Raw genomic sequence first — 16,507 nt, forward strand, 5'->3', positions numbered from 1 at the left:
GCGTGCGCAGCTATGCCAGTTTGGGTTAAGCGCAGAGTGGCCAAAGCCGCAGACACACAGGATAGGTACCTAAGTGGAATCAGGCCTGTTAGATTTATGGCCATTTGTTCGGAGAGTGTTCATCCATTGGCTATTATGGAATGATTAGAGGAGAAGGTGAAGCTCCAAGTCCAGCAAAAATCAATACGGCTGTCGAGAACGATTCAGCCTTTCCCGCTCCGAGGAGTATTAGCACCAAACCTCTGTCTCCTCACACTTCTTCATTCGTCTCCTAGTGATTCACCCCTAAGCCTCCAAACCAGCTTCACCTGCCATGTTCTTCTCGTGGCAGCACTGTGGCCCCTGCGTCTGTATGACTGCTGGGATGGCAAGAGTAACACAAGAAAGCCATCATTCATGCCTTGGAAAAGCAACTAGTTTAGTGGTGTGGGCAGCACTGGAATATTTACTGTGCCATGCGGAGGAGTATCAAGTTCAGAGAGGGAGAGGATTAAGGGCACATTTGTGTAAAACTCATCAAAGTTCAATTGGATAATAAATGCTTCCAAATATGAAACAAATGTACTACTTCCTATGGTTGTACTATATAATCTCAAACTGTACAATAATATATGTAGTGTATATATTCAGTAATGATATGAAAATTGTGATACACTGTCATGACAAAGTTGATTGTTAGGTGTGATAAAGGAGCTTGAGAGCCACTCACCTTGTAGAGTTTGAGGCTAGCCTCATGGCGGGTATTGACAGTGTGCATCCTCAGCTTCTCCAGGCTGTTGGTGTAGTAGTCGCAGGCATTGCACTTCAGGTGTACCGGGTTGCCTATGGCCACACACTTAAGGCGCCATTCATTGCCTTTGCCCCCTTCTTTTATGTGGGCCACAAGCTGGTACTTTTGCACATGCTTGTCTGTCTTGCAGTGAAGCTGGAAGTTGGCCTTGAGCTGAGTGGTGTAGTGGCACAACTTGCACTGGTGAGAGTCGCCCACCACAGCGCGCCACTCCTCCTCCGGCAGGCTGCGTTCAGCTCCCATATGCATGCCGAGCACATCCAGGTTGTCAGTGGTGAAGCGGTTGCATACAGCACACTGAAACAGCTTGAGGGAGGGGTCGCTGGTTTGTGATAGACTTTCTCCCAGGGTCATCAGTTCTTCAGACACCAACTGCCCACCGCCCAGCCGCACATCCATAGGGATCTCCCCACCTACTAGAATGTGTGGGGAACACAGAGAAAGATGGAAAAAAAGAGGAAGAGAGGAAAGAAAGGTATTTAGATGGCTGCAAATATACACTTGTGTTAGACACATTCAAAGCTCAGACAGCTCAGAGTTCTGTTTTTAAAGATCACTTCATCTCTCAGTATTTTACCTCAGGACATGTAAATCATTATTTTATTGTTTTGAGTTAGTGAGCATAGTGTTCTCCAAATGAAGCCACAGTTTGTGCATCTCTCATCACCACAGGTTAAGTGAAGCTGCTCAGCTTTGAAAAACCACACTGTCTGTCGCTACGACATTGCATGAAGGATAATGTGCATGCACGAATTTATGGACCTCTCGCTATCCTTGCTTTGAGCTGAGAAATAACAAAGACCGGACTTTTCCATAAGGACCAAAACCTTACACTGCCAGAGAATGAATGCACACATTGCCCTGTTTGGGCTGGTGCACTTCCATGGCCTGTCTTGTAAATCAACTCCAGAGGCCATGAGCTCCGCAGAAAAAAAGCAAGTTATTTTATCATTACCAAAGAACTAAAGAGTTCCCAAGCACACATTACTGTAAATCAAATCCATCGCCCTTATTCACTGAATAATAACATAAAAAAAATCCACTTCTCTGCTTGGATACTTTGCTTGGATTCTTCTGCTTCTTTCACTCCAGATTGCCTCTAAATCAATATGGACACCTACAGCAACAGATTAATTCTGCTTGGTACTGAGTCTAAACGATGAGAGGGGGGGGAAAAACGCAGCAAGCACATATCCTATGACACCAACCACAGAACTGATGTCTATACAGTCTGGGAAGGCTGACTTTAAAAATTAATACTAAAAATATGAGGTAAGAGCAGCCGGAGTTTTTGCCTTTGCTTGCTGATCTTTAATCTTTCACTGCCCAGACTGAGCATGCAGGCTTGACCCTGCCTGGCTTTACACTAAATTAATTCCAGCAGCTCCTTTTTTATTTATTGCTGCAGTATGCAGCCTGCTCTTGGACTTTTCTCCATTACCTGAGTTTTTATAGCCAGGAGAGGGAGACCTTTGAGAAGCCCTCTGAAATCACTCACAGACCCAGCTCCCCAGTCATGGCTTCTTACACAACACACAGATGCACACATATGCCCAATCGCTATCCCAGTCCTGTCCTCTCCTCCACCTTGCATCTCTCATTTCTACCTGGCTCTCATGCCCCATTGCTATGCAGATTCAATGATTTACCACAGACGTGGATCATGTTCCTCACTAAATCCTGGTTGTAGACCATTAGACGAAGACTCTGACTTGTAGCTTTGCATCTGTTTTCATAATTTTTTTTTGTTTCATTTTATTTTTTTACTGAAACCGAATTATTGTAAAGGTATAGGAATATAACGAGATCACATTTTTTGCTTATATGCTAAGTTTTTAAGTGAACAGCTGTCTCACTTGTTGTTTGTGCTGTTTCATAGTGTCCGTTGGACAACAAATTCCATCACTAATAGTGAAAAGTCACATCCTCCTCCCTTCTCCTTTACTCTCTTGCGCCCAGTCTCATATCTTCCTTTCACTACAGTAGCTGAGTCTTAGGGAACGAGGATTACTAGGAGGATGAGATCATGTGAGGTCAACATTTGTTATCTATCTCTTTGGCAATACACTCAAAAGTCAAAAATCCACAGTGAAAGCATGAAAGGGCACCTCTCACTTTAGCTGCTTGGTCTGAGATCTCCTTGTGATGGCAGATTCTCTCAAGAGATTTACTGAGCCTTATGTGTCTTACTCTTGAGTTAATATCGGAGTGTTTGTGTATGATGTCTTTAAGAGTTCCTTACAGTGTGACAGAGGATGACACCACTGTATTTTATGGGCCCAGACTGTCATCATCGCCTCCCTTGTAACATGCTTATTACAACTCACCTCACAGGAAAATGAACCAGATGGCAGAAGAGGGAAAAAAACGAATTAGTCACAGCAATCAATTCTTGTTTGTGTCTTTGAACCGGCGACAGTTGGAGACAAGTCTGTACAAACTGTGGGGTTGTAACTGGCCCGCCGAACGCTCTGCTATGCTGCTGAATTACCCATGCTGAGCCCTCTAACCTCCCTTCTTTGACCAAGATAAAATTTATAGCTGCAATTACAAAGTTGGAAAAAAATGGAGAACTCCAGTGGTGAAGTTCAGCAGCAGTTTGGGAATAATGACATTAAAAAAAAGCTGAGGCTGGCTGCCTGAGGGGGAGTGCAGGGAGAAGAGAAAATAGAGGCATGGCCCTCTAACTCACCTTTTGTGAGCAAAAGTGGGTATCACAAAGTGAACTTCAAAATTCAGTCAAAATCACATCAGTACAGTGTCACTTACATGTCCTGTTAAGGAAAAAAGAATTACCCCAGGGCATCTATTTGCTACTTGGCACATTTAAAGCTATATATTTGTAGATGAAACTAACTGGCAGACTGGTCTTGTGCACTAGACAATTTTACTATGGAAGTCAGATCAAGGCACTGAGCATCGGCCTAATGCCATAAAGACACCTATCATGTATGGAGAAGGTCTGGGGTAACCCCTCCTTGTAAACCTGTCTCAAACAGTTCATGTATCTTTCACCTCTCCCTCTTTACATTTCAGTGACAATCTGCTTGTAAAATGAGACAATGATGTCAAGTTCACTAGGGCAGGCATACCTTACCTTAGGGCATGACAAAGAAAGGCAGCTGCCAAAACTAAAAAGCTGTGATATAGCTAGAATACACAGCAGTGCAGAGAGGCAATATGTGGATAATCCTGCTCGTCGTTATGTGTGTTGTTAACGGTGTGTAAATTAGGAATCAAGATCAAGTCAAACTGAAACTGATTCCACATTAAAGTAATAGCTCTGAGCTGTACTTTGTGATTTTGTGGCAACCGGGGGATTTCTGAAAGCAAGAGAGACAAAATAGGGCTCACCAAGTGCAGGGGCCAGGGCAGCCATGTTGGGATCCAGGTGAAAGCTCCCCATCAGGAACTGGGCCTCAGCTCCAGCTGGGTCAATCTTGAGGCCTGGAGGAAGGCTCATGTTCTGGGTCAGGTAATATTGGTAGAGCTCAGCCTCAGATGGTGACGGCATGGCTCCCAGGCCAAGTCGGCCATGCTGCATCTGAGTCACATTCTGCTGGAGTAGCATCATGTTGTGCATGTGCTTCTCGCTGGTCATGTGGATGCGCAGGTTCCGTGCCACGTTGGTTTCGTAGTCGCACACCTCACACCGCCAAGTAGGTTTGCTCTTCGGCTTGGTCGGGGAGGGGGCCCCACACGGTCCAGCCATATGGGTGGAGGACTGTGTAGGGTGGTGGTGGGGCGGGTGATGGCTACTGGCCTGGGTCACTGAGGGGACAGCCACCACTCCTCCAGGGGTATGTCCAAACACCTGCTCCTGCGCAGAGCCAATGGTGCCTCCATTCTGCAGGGTCTGCATGTTGTTCAGGTGCTTGTCCGACTGCATGTGGATGCTTAGGTTGCCCTTTGTGGTGGTTGAGTAGTTACACACCTAGAAATTAGAGGACATTTTCCATTAAACTGCAATAAAGGCATACATATATTACTTTTGAATATAATTTCACATCTGACATAAGCCTAAATGGCTCAACAACACAAAAACAACTTAAACTAAAATTGAGCATCGCCACATTTCTTTGCTACATACCTCACACCTGAAGGGCTTGTATCCACAGGTATAGCTTTCTCCACGAGCCAGACGAGGGTGGCTCTGACCACTGCTGCAGTACGCACAGGAGCCTCCAGAGTCTGGGTGCTTCTCTTTCATGTGAGCCTCCAACGTCTGCTGGTACTTGTAATGCCAGTTGCATTTCGGACACTTGAGTGTCTTGCAAGAGTTGCGTGAATGCATCATGGTCATGTGCCCACCTAAGGAGCGTGAGGAACCCAGAACAGTGTCACATTTAGGGCATTCTACCCCACTTCCTCCGTTACCACCAGGCCCATGGTTCTGTGAACACTCGCCCATCCCCGTCATGTCACAGGGGCCTCCTGGGGGGAGGTGGGAGTGGCCATGAGATGAAGGGTGGAGGTGATGATGATGGTGGTGCATGTGGTGATGGTGCAGAAGGGCTCCATTTTCCTCCTCTCCCTCTGCCGGGCAATCATTTGGTTCTGGAGCTGTGGCACTATCTCGATTGGCACTTTCATCAGCAGCAGCATTGGAGGACAGAGGTGAGGAGGAAGTGCCAGCAGTGTCATCCTCGCTCCTTCTGACGGCAGCTGCCGCCATTGCCATGGGAACAGTGGGCCCCTGGCAGTTAAAGCTCAGAGGGAGCTCTGAGGTCCTCCCCCCACCGTCTGCAGCTGAACCCTCTTTCTTGACAGAGGAGGAAGTGGAAGCAGGGGCTTTGCTGTTGAGTGTGGAACTGACCGCAGAGGTGCAGGCAGAAGGCTGGAGAGCGCTACTAGGCATTAATAAAGGAGATTTGGAAATGCTTTGGTTTGAGACAGCTGGTTCCCCCGCTTCACCCCCGCCGCTGCTACTGTTACCACCACAGGCCACTGCAGTGCTTTCTGCCTCCACCTCGTCTTCCTCCTCCCCTAATAACAGTTCCTCTTCTTCTTCCGAGCCCCCCATCTGGCTCGATAGGTGCGCCTTGTTTTCATGTCCCTCAGTGTCCCCATCCTCTCCCTTGCATGCCAACTCTTTCCCAGCAGGCTCCTCTGTTCTCCCTCCCTGTTTGGGCAGGGCACTGGAGTCTTTGGCAGAGCCTGGGGATGAGGTAAGAGTGGACGCTTTGGGAATGCTCAGCCCTCCAAGAGAGAGGACCGAGCTTAGTGGGGTTTGTTGCTGCTGCTGTTGCTGGAGGCCAGAGTCAGAGTCTTTGTTGAGGAGGGTCTCGCTGTCCCTGCTGCTGTTTCCAGGCTCCAGATGGACACCACTAAATGTGCCATAGAAGCTCTGGCCAGAGTTAATGGGGAGCAGGGTAGGTGGCAGAGGAGTGCTCTTATTTTTTGGTTCCAGGAAACTGATGAGGGGCTCTTTGTCCTTCCCAATGCCCTGGATGATGGCAGATGCCTGCTTGTCCCCTAGCAGCTGCCGCTCGTCCTCACACAGTGTCATGCGGTGATCATGGACGGCATGAGTGGCAAAGGAACGCGCATAGCCAAAGGACAGCTTGCAGAGAAAACACATGAGAATGGGCTTACCCTTGCCATACAGGGCTAGTCCATCAAATTTGGAGAAATCCACGTTGTTGGGAACATCTTTGGATACACAGGACTTCTTGGCAGACCCATCGCTGTTCAGGTAATCCTTGTTGCTTTTGTGCCGCACATCGAAGACACGGAAACTGTGCAGGACAGGGCTGAGGCCTGCCATGGTTGAGGTATTGGGGAAACCTTGGTCTGAATTGCCAAACCACTTCCCGAAGGACGAGGCTATGTGGAACGTGTTGATGATCTGAGGGTAGACCGAGGATGAAGTCCCAGCAGGTTCCCCCGGTTTTCCCCCACTGGTGAGAGAGTTTGTGGGAAGCAGGCTGGGTACCATGCCCCCACCACTTTGGATCAACTGACTGAGGCTCTCCACAATGTAGGCTGAGCCGTCTGGCTGGTAGACTATCTCTCCAGCCAGGTTCTCCACATCACTACTCTCCTCTTCCTCTTCCTCCTCTCCTTCCTCACTCCCACTCTCAGGTGCTCCCTGCTGTCGTGTGGGCTGATGTCGCAAAAGAGTGGGCATGCCTCCTCCCCCTGAAGCCATCGGCACCCCAGGAAAGGGTTGAAGACTTGGGAAACAGCTGTCAATCTCCATTTCATCTAAGTCCTCAGATTCTGCCTCTTCACCACAGCTCACTCCCTCTTGCTCTTCTTCCTCAAGACCCTGTCTTCTGGGATGCAGCTGGCCTGTGGCAGAGCTATCACGGTGGGCCTGGGGTGATGTCTGTTTTGGCTGCTGCTGCTGGGACTGTAGTTCTCTCACCCCGTCATGAGGCGCACTGGGATTTTGGGGTTGAGAAGGGTAGGGAGCAGAGAGAGACAGGGGGTCCAGGGAAGGGGCCTGGTTGGTGCAAGGGACCTGTGAGCTAGAGTGATCGTTCCAGGGCTGTGGTGGTTGCTGCTGCTGGGAGGAGCCGAGCCCATCGTCTGTCCCAGAAACCACAGGAGACTCACAGCTGTCCATGCTGATGCCTACATGAGGCGTTCATCGCATCCAGGCCTGCAGACACAAATTGGGTGAGATGAGAGGTTATTGTTGTGTTTGGCATGTTAAATGTAAACACAGACATACATACATGAGAGCATACAACTCATCACATTTAAAATACCATTGTTGGAAACATAAATGTTTATATATTCCAAAATAATACTCCGCCTATTAAGAAAAGATCAGATACAAAAAAAAATGTGAGGGAGACGCTATGTTTAAGAACCCCAAAAGAAGGAAATCAAATGTATAGCACACTGGGTGAGAGACAAAAGTCTGAGATATAATTGGAAAAATGACACCATGCTCATTACGCTAGATTAGGTACTTAAACACAATACCTGAGACAAGCACTAATAAGCCGTCCATGATTCATCTTCCTGCCATATCAGGAAGGTACCATCTTTTATCTTCACCTTCCAAACAACACCCCTAATCTTATATTCTGCAAATCCTACATCCGTTTTTAATTAACTTGCAGTCAGAAAAAAGGAGAAACAGGCTAACTTAATGGATCAAATAGATTCCCTGTGAGATAATTAGACACTGAGAAGCCACCCATCAGCACATTGTACATTTACATAACTGGGAGAAAAAGGGAAAACTGCATCTAAAAAAAGACATTCTGAACAGCAACATCACCATTATCGCTCCAAAGTTGTGTACATATAAGAAGAATACATGCACACTATTGATATAGATGTGTATGAACTTTAACAAGAGCAATAAAAGGCTGTATTTTCTATGAGCCCAAAATACATAAGCTGGGTTGGGACTTCGCTGCAGCTGTGTTTAGATCTTGCATCCAATAACCTCTACGCTCAGCCTGGTTTCAAACACTCCAGCCATCCTCCGCCTCTAAAATAATAAATGGGAGCTGAGCTTTCGGGAGCTGGCCATGCCCCGAGCATCTGAGAGGCCCAACACAGGCTGCAATTTAGAGCGCAGAAGAGATAAAATGATAGCTCAAGATACTGCTGAGCTAATAATTTTATTAAAGGGATGCAGCCAACATTGATTAAAGGGGGCAATCGGGCTGAAACCAATAACTCTGGGCTGCCCTTTAACCCACCAGTACTGAATATTACATGAGCAAAGTTTCCCGGCACCAAGCTCACCGCCATGTCCCGGTTGATTAGCACATTCACTGCTTGCACTTGATTTATTTACTTATTTACTTAGGGATGCAAATTTCAGCTGTGATCAGAATGGAGTCTACCCCCACACCCTAACATATTAACCACTGAGGGAGAGGAGAGATTGATAATGTCTGTCTGCCTCTTCATGAATGTCTGATGAAGCTCTCCTCCCACGCAACATACCTGAGACCTCTCTAGTCTATATGCACTCACACTACAAAAATAATGGACTTCCATTTTATGCTTTTGTATTTGGACTTCAGGATGACAGGCCAGAGGAGCACATTGTGGGCAAAGTCACAATAAATAAAGAAGCATTTTAACAAAAGAGCAATGACTTTGGTTAAATTTACAATATGACTGCAAAGATGATGTAGATGTTATTGTCATAAATACCCGCGGACATTCATTTTCTGTCAGAACGGTCCACTTGATTGTTTTCTCTACACACTACAGATGCTAACCCCGATGACCCTTGCCTTGCTTTGCATATAAAATGAAAGATATTAGACCGGCTGGCTTATTAACAAGATTGCTTTATACAGCCAGACATGATTTAGAGAAGGCTGCCATATTGAGTGAGGGGATACTAGCCCTTACTGGTCTGTATTTATTATCTGCTCCATTAATAAGAGGCTATGAGCTCAATAGCCATTTCACACAAATGGACTGAGGGCAGTGAGAGTAATGCAAGAAAAAAAAAATGCCACATGTCAAACAGACAGTGATTCTTCAAACTAAAAGCATGTGGATAAACTGTACAAAAATGAAATGAAAAAAAAAAAAAAAGAGCAGAAAGTGTGACTTGTCTAAAAGGACTGCCTCATAGGAAAAAGTCTCCATGTGTCCTGTCTGAGCATGGAGTGTTTCACACCTTGTTCCTGTAATCTATTCCATCAGCCCCTCCTCCAGATTCCACTGCCTGTCTCGACCAGGCCTGGGAACACTGGGCTCACATGCACAGCTAGTAGTTAAGACGGTTAGTTCACAATGACCTCTAAAGTTCTCTACTCTCATCTTTGCATGGTCCTGAGTCTGAACACAGTGGCTACAGTGCACTGTAGTGAGTGTATGTACCCATCCATTCCTATTACTGCTGTAAGATTCCTGAAGCAATTAGCAGTAGACAGGATAACACGATGACTCTTGATCAGTGCTGGAGCTCTGAGCCAGCTTGGTGTGTCCACTGCTTACAGAAAACAGGATTGCCCTTTAAAATCAAGATGGTGTAATTCAATAACCTGCAGTGGTTACTGATGAGCAATGGGATTGTCTGGAGTCGGCAAGTCGCAGATGGGCCAACTGATATAACGCTGTTTGTCTCTCGGAGGTCTGCCTGGCTCAGTGACACCTGTTTAAAGCAGGAAAAGCTTTAATCTCTGGGAGGCACTAAACAAGTCGGGGAGACAGACAAAGAGACGCGGTCGAAGAAGAGGGGAAGTGGAGGAGGCCAGTGTCTCTGTGTGCTGACTGTGTTAATAACCACAAATCAAAATGATGGAGCAGCCCACTAAAGGTGACTACTGCTGAGTGGTATTATGCAAAGTTATACACAGTAATACGCAGAAAAGTTGTAATTTTCTTTTGCATACTGGCACTGGTGCTGATTGCACAACACGAGTGATCCCGCCATGGCCTCTGCCCTTGTGTTGTATCGTAATTTTGAATGTGGGCCCACTGAGTTGACAATAAGCAGGCTGTACGCAGCCAAAACAAGCCTTTGCTGACAATAAGAGATAATCAGAGGGAAGAAAAGGCTGGATTCCTGAGCTGATCTGAGGGAGAGCATGTCGACGCACAGATCCTGACTGTAGAACTCACACTCCTGCTGCCACCTGCCTTCAAAGGCTTTATGCCAGGGTCCCCCTGCTCTCTGTCTTTCTCTCTCCTCTGACAAAACAATAAAAAGTCATACTCCACCTCCTCCCACCACACTAACAAAGCAGATAAGATTGAACCTTGTGAAAAGGCCTCAGTCCTAATGAACACTGTCAGAGAGTGGGTCTGGATGTCATTTGGTAGGGATGGAAAATGAGATAAGTTATAAGTTATGGGTCCTTTCATTAGGTGGGATTTACCGGCCAACTGAGGGAGGAATTAAAGGCTAAGGAACCATCTGATTATAAGCATGCCTGATCACCTGCCTGAAGGCCTGGCCTTGCCTCCAGAGGACCCTGCTCTCCAGGGTTTCCTGAGGGAATTAGCTCTGACTCAGCTCTAACTGTGAATACTGCTGGGCTATGGGCGGGACGCAGCCCAGACCCTTACTCATATCCGCACAGACGTCAGCAGTGAGGGAACACCTCTTTAAAAACGGAAAAACACTGTTCCTTAACACGTCTGTAAGACCCCCTAACAATACACCAGATCTGATTTTCAATTGTCCCTCAGTGATGTTGCCTGTCTGTGTCTGGTCTCTGAGCCATCACAGAGCCTGGCCAGCCACCGCAGGGTAAGGGGCGCTTATTGGAAAATCAATGGCGTGAACACTAAGCAAGTTACAGGAAGATGTGGGAAGGAAGGGTTCTTATTGATAAAGCAAGGGAAGGCCTTTGATGTTGCACGAGGGACATGCTCATTGATGGGGGAACCATTGTAGTCCTCAGGCAGAGTGAGGCCCGGGTTTATCTTCTAGGTTTGTTCCAATTAATCACCAATAAAGGCGTGCATGTATTGCACTCTTAAACATAAGTCCATTTTAATGCCTGACATGGCTTGGTAAATTCTGGTTTCAGTACCGCGCTCTTACAGTGAGGGAATTTATATTTCTAACACTGCGCATCAAATGTCTCATTGTGCCTTTCTCTACTCTGCTCTCTATTCTCTGCCAAAACTAATTGTAGCCTGCGAGCCTATATCTAATACAAAAACCTGATATTCACCTGGGGAATAACTATGCGACATCTGAGTGTGCAAGTGTGGCACAAAACTGGCAGACTGCTGTCACAAGCTGATTTGCTGTACAGAATCAAAAATAAATAAAGGCATGAAATCATTTATATTATACTCTTAATGTCATTAAAACACCTAATGTTAATCAACTACTTTTTATGAAATACAAAACAATGACAATGATTCAAACAGTCTAAAAGGGGAAATCTTTCAGTGCTATCACAGGGTCCCTTTGTCAGGGTGTTGTGAGCCAAAAAAAGTTTTTCAACCACTGCTACACACAAAGGACCATTATAATTCTATTAGGTACATGAAGTTCTTGTTCTTTTTGATCCACAACACTGTTAATCAGACAATTAACCATGTGCAGCATTGTTGTTTATTGTGTGCTGTAAATATTCTGTCTGCTATTCTGCTAATGCAGACATAAGGGTGCTCCAGTATTGCTCCAACTGCAGGAGGCAAAAAGTCACCTCAGGTCGATGGCACTCAGCCTGTAAACAGGGCTTCCCGTAAAATCAATGATCTTCAGTAGGAGCTATCAGTCTGTGGAACAGAAATAGCCGTGGCTGTGTTGAGTCTGAGGCGGGGAGGAACAGTACTGTGTGTTTACATGAGTGTGTGTGAGTGGAGGGAGCCGGTCACTGGCATGTCTGGGAGTATTTCTCAGAGATAGCAGAACTGAGGCATGCAGCTTTTGTCATGTTACAGCCAGTGGAAACCTAGATGCATTAGGTGCTACAGAGACAAGACTGCAGCTCGCAGATTTCATTAATATTCTTCTGTATGTGTATGTTACGCATTAAACTGGTATTGAAACAAATATATCACTTACAGCTAAAATAATCCTTGCTGATTACAATAAGAGCAACTCAAATACCCAGGAGGCAATGTGCTGATTGTTTTAGTTTCACAGCACTCAATTTTAGTAACCATTTTGCACTAGTAATACTGGCCAGAAAAGGCAAAATTGATTTGTTTGTAGTATCAATTGCCTCCTTTGTTAATAGACCTGAAATAGAACCTTGAAAATGATTTTACCCTTTACGCAACGCCATCAAATTCTGCTAATCCATTCCATATTGCAGAACGGAAGAGAAGTGATTTAAGGCAGAGTAGCGTTGAAATCACAGAGCAGAACTGTATGGTGCTCGTACACAGGGGCAGTCTGATTAAATGATCTGATTGGAGCTCAGCTAACTTCCAAAACCCTCTAGAGGGGATTTACACATGGCACTAGAGTGTTTCCTCAGTTTTGGAGGATGTGATAGAAACAGCGTGCTGGTGTAATTAGAAGTAGTTAATTAGCTGAGGGTTAATTACTGGGTTCTGCAGAGTGTTGGTGAAAGACCTGGTGGGGTGGCAAAGCAAAGGGAAGCAGCGAACACACAGCAGGAAGCTCCCAGTCTCCCGCCAATTAGCAAGCAGCATGGGGGGGCTTCTGTGGTATACTAGGAGTACAAATGTGAGAAGGCTCATATCATTTCACTCAAACCTCAGTACAGGGGAAGAGATAAAAGGAAGAGCAGACAGAATACATTCTATTTAAATATGCACGCTGTTAGAGACTGTTTTTGCAAAAGAAAAACATGTTTGCCAAAAAGTTGCAGCGAACCTTTAAAGAGTGATACTAAAAAGAAAATGACAACCAGGATTCTGAGGAGTGCCAGATTAAGAGTAAAACAAAGCAGAGGCTATTTTAATTTATGCAAAAGTAACTTCTTATTACAGCAGCCACGAGCTATCTTTCTTCATTTACAAACCATGCTGAAAGACTGCACTGTATTATTTTCCTGTTATGTCCCGTGTGGTTTGTTTAGAAAGCTTTGTAATTTATAAGAGCATTAATTATCCTTGGAATTAAGGTATTGATGTATAATCAGAGAGGGGCTATCGGGCACAAGCTAACATTCGCCCCCAGGCAACCCAGTGCACACAGCACACACTCGTGCACAGTGGGGTGTCTGTAATTGCAAGACAGACAGAGAGGGAGAGAGAGATAACTTCGAGCTGTGTCTTTCAAATTCTTATCAGATTATTTAGATACACATCCCCCATTTCTGCTCAATTTTAGACTAACAGACATGGATATTGAATGATTTGCAACAGTCTGACGTGGAACCTCACATCCTTTAGCGTGCAGTGCTGACTTTCCCATAGTGAGGAATGCAGAAAAGCTGAGAGAACACTTGATACTTTGTACACTGGTCTGTCTGGCACTAATCAATCAGAAAACAACACACCGATTATGATCCTTGGGAAGATTTCTAAAGGTAAAACATTTCAAAATCCCATAAAGATACATGTAGATACACAGTATGTATGACTCAGTGTGTATAACTGTGTCTGCAGCATTTGCAGATTAGCAGGGAAGAGAGAGGGGAGATAGGGAGATAGAGAAAGTCAGATTGAGATATAGAGCCAGAGAGAAAGTGAGAGAGCTAAAGACACATGTCCAATGAAAGGTCAGGGACAAGGGGGAAATGTGCTGATCAAAGTCTTTGAGCCCCAGGACCTTCATTTCTACTAATTATCAAATCTGCCCCTATTTATATCTGCGGGAAGCAGACGTTCTCTCAAGAGAGGATGGAAGTGAAATCTGCTAACTACAGTGCTTTCGGAGCGTCTGTTTGCACTCACTCCATTACATTTGTCCTATAGTAACAGGATGAGGGTGGCAGAGGGGGGGTTAAGAGAACCGATGACCACAACTTATTTGGGAATGTTGTTGTTGTTACGAAAGTAAAGGACAGAACAGCATGTACAGAGGACTGCCGAGCTGAGCAAAACATGAAATATAGAATCACTCTACTTTTCGTAGGTGGTAAACTTATTTATATCATATTAGAAAATGATTGCCTTAAAGGAAAGAACGCATGATGCCATACACACACATGCACACATACACACCTTCTTGCCGCGCTGCAGTTAAGGCAAGCCAACCACAAACACAGTTGTTAAAATGATCAATACCATTGAAATATTAAACCTTAAGAAGCCGCATTATTGATTGGGAGCCCAATGATAAAACGGTTTATTATCACAATTGTGGGGCTTTATGTAAATGTTTTGGAGAGACCATCAGCTGTCCAGCAACCAATGGCTAAGCGGCTAAGTGGGTATGTGGCTATGTGGCTAAATTTGACCCCCTTAACCGCAAACACACACATACACACATACCCCACAACCCAATCACCACACCACAGCTCCCTTACCCTGCCATCCAAACCCTGAGGAATTGCAAGGATTGGGGCGAACAGGGAGATGTCATTACCACTACTTCTACTTCCATTAAGGAGAGCTGACACTGATCAGCATACCAAGCCTGTGTTGACAGAGAGACCGGAGAAGGGGGATTTGGCCCCCCAGAACAACATGGTAGCTCGGGAACGTGGTCTAAGGGATCTCCAGCAGGCATGACAGCAAACAGGAGCATACAGTGGACGAGGATCCAGACTCCATGCAGGGATCATGCCTTGACAGACAGATAGGGGACATGGATAACATGTTTATAATCCTAGGCCTTTCTGTGTAATCTGGAAAACAAATACCTTAGTAATGACCCAGTTCTGCACCTGGTAAAACACAGGGTTCACTAGCACCTGGAATTAGACAAATATCCACTGCGGAGCATTCTTAAAGGGACACGCTCCTTTAGCGAAGCGCTTAGGGGAATTTTAGAAAACACCAACATATGAATTAAATGTCGCATTTCCTGTCTACAGGCCCGGACCATACAGCAAACAGAAAATAGTAAATCTATAATGTGGTTAAGTGGATAAGCTGGGACACCCTTTGAGATGAGTTAAGTCACACAGAGGCTCAGCAGTGCAGCAGTGAGGCAGTGCCAGAAGTCTGAGGGTTAGGCTCAGTGTTCGGTTAAGTGTCTAAACCTGAGTAGGGTGATAAGATCCCTTTTAGAAGGCATGTGAGGGCCAAATGACCAGGAAACCTGAGTAATGTGGGTGAAAGCTGTCTCGGGTGAGAGCAGAGATGTGGAAAGTCATGCAGTGTTATGTGTGGAAAATGGAAACTTACTATCTCTTTTACGCACCTCATACCAAGGAGTGGTGCAGTCCCACATGCATATGCTTGTGTGTGCACATACCCCACCACACACACACACACATACGCACATAGAGCAGGGATTAGAGGGTGTCCCAGTGAAACCATTCTGTGGAAATTATTTCTTTGCAGAAAAAAAAGGCATGAAAGCCAATCGTGACCTGGCCTCTAATTCTAGAGTAGGATATCCTGGATAAATAATTAGAGGGTTCCTTTGAAGACCCTGCACAGCCGAGCCATTCACTCCCCACTTCACATTTGCTAAAGTCATTAATGACAAAGATTTAGAAAGGAAAAGCGAAAATCTTTCTGGTACACAAATACTTTTTTTATGAGGCCTGGCCCAAATTCCTCTCTGCTTAGCTGAAGCCCTTATCCTGGGAAAGAACTGCACCCGTTTTAAACAATAAACCTCATGGGGAAAAGTGTTTTCTATTGCCCCCTTCCCCCGCTGAATTATGAGAGTTAATAAAGTTAAAAGAATAATGTGCCCTGTGTTTTAAAAGAGGAAGTGAACAAAAAATGTTGGGACACTGGATGTCTAAAGACACGGTAAAATCAAAGCAAAGCGAGACAATAGTCTCAAACTCTAAAAACAAAGACTGTTTTATACTTGAGAATGACAAAGGAGTGCGATAGCAAGCCTGCTATGAATATTAAAAGGATCCCTAATGAACATCACTGACTTCTTACACATGGCTATTCTTGTGCCACAGTGGCATACATCTCCAGTGAGTGCTCACACTTAGTCACAGCATGTGCCACTTTTACAGTGAGCTGTGTGGCTAACCAGGATCATTCATTGGGAATAAACAGGGGGGGGATCTAGCAGCTGGAATTACATTTATCATATTCAGATTACTCTCATTCCCAACGAAGAAAAACAGAGTCACCAAATTGTATTTTACATTCCACTGCATACATCTTAGAGTTATTTAATTTAGACATAAAAAAGGAACAATAATGTGTCTTCGGAAAGAAAAGCCCACTGAGCGCTAGTTTACATGCCAATGGGATGCCTACTCT

General features: G+C 45.3%; 1 protein-coding gene across 5 annotated transcripts in view; it reads right to left on the bottom strand.

Moving 5' to 3' along the window:
- The window catches only part of zfhx3b (zinc finger homeobox 3b), a 219,310-nt gene that overhangs the window by 88,378 nt on the left and 114,425 nt on the right, over window positions 1-16,507 (bottom strand). For 4 of the 5 annotated variants that reach the window (XM_078175685.1, XM_033628842.2, XM_033628832.2 and 1 more), the window contains 3 exons: window positions 4,881-7,397; window positions 4,145-4,724; window positions 710-1,206 (listed from right to left, as the gene is read on the bottom strand). In XM_078175685.1, coding sequence (XP_078031811.1) covers window positions 710-1,206; window positions 4,145-4,724; window positions 4,881-7,361 — 3,558 coding nt within the window. In that variant the 5' untranslated portion in view covers window positions 7,362-7,397. The remainder of the gene's footprint in view (window positions 1-709; window positions 1,207-4,144; window positions 4,725-4,880; window positions 7,398-16,507) is intronic. The other variant, XM_033628824.2, reaches the window with a different exon arrangement.

Source organism: Epinephelus lanceolatus, chromosome 2 (genome assembly GCF_041903045.1).
Source record: "Epinephelus lanceolatus isolate andai-2023 chromosome 2, ASM4190304v1, whole genome shotgun sequence".
Lineage (NCBI taxonomy): Eukaryota > Metazoa > Chordata > Actinopteri > Perciformes > Serranidae > Epinephelus > Epinephelus lanceolatus.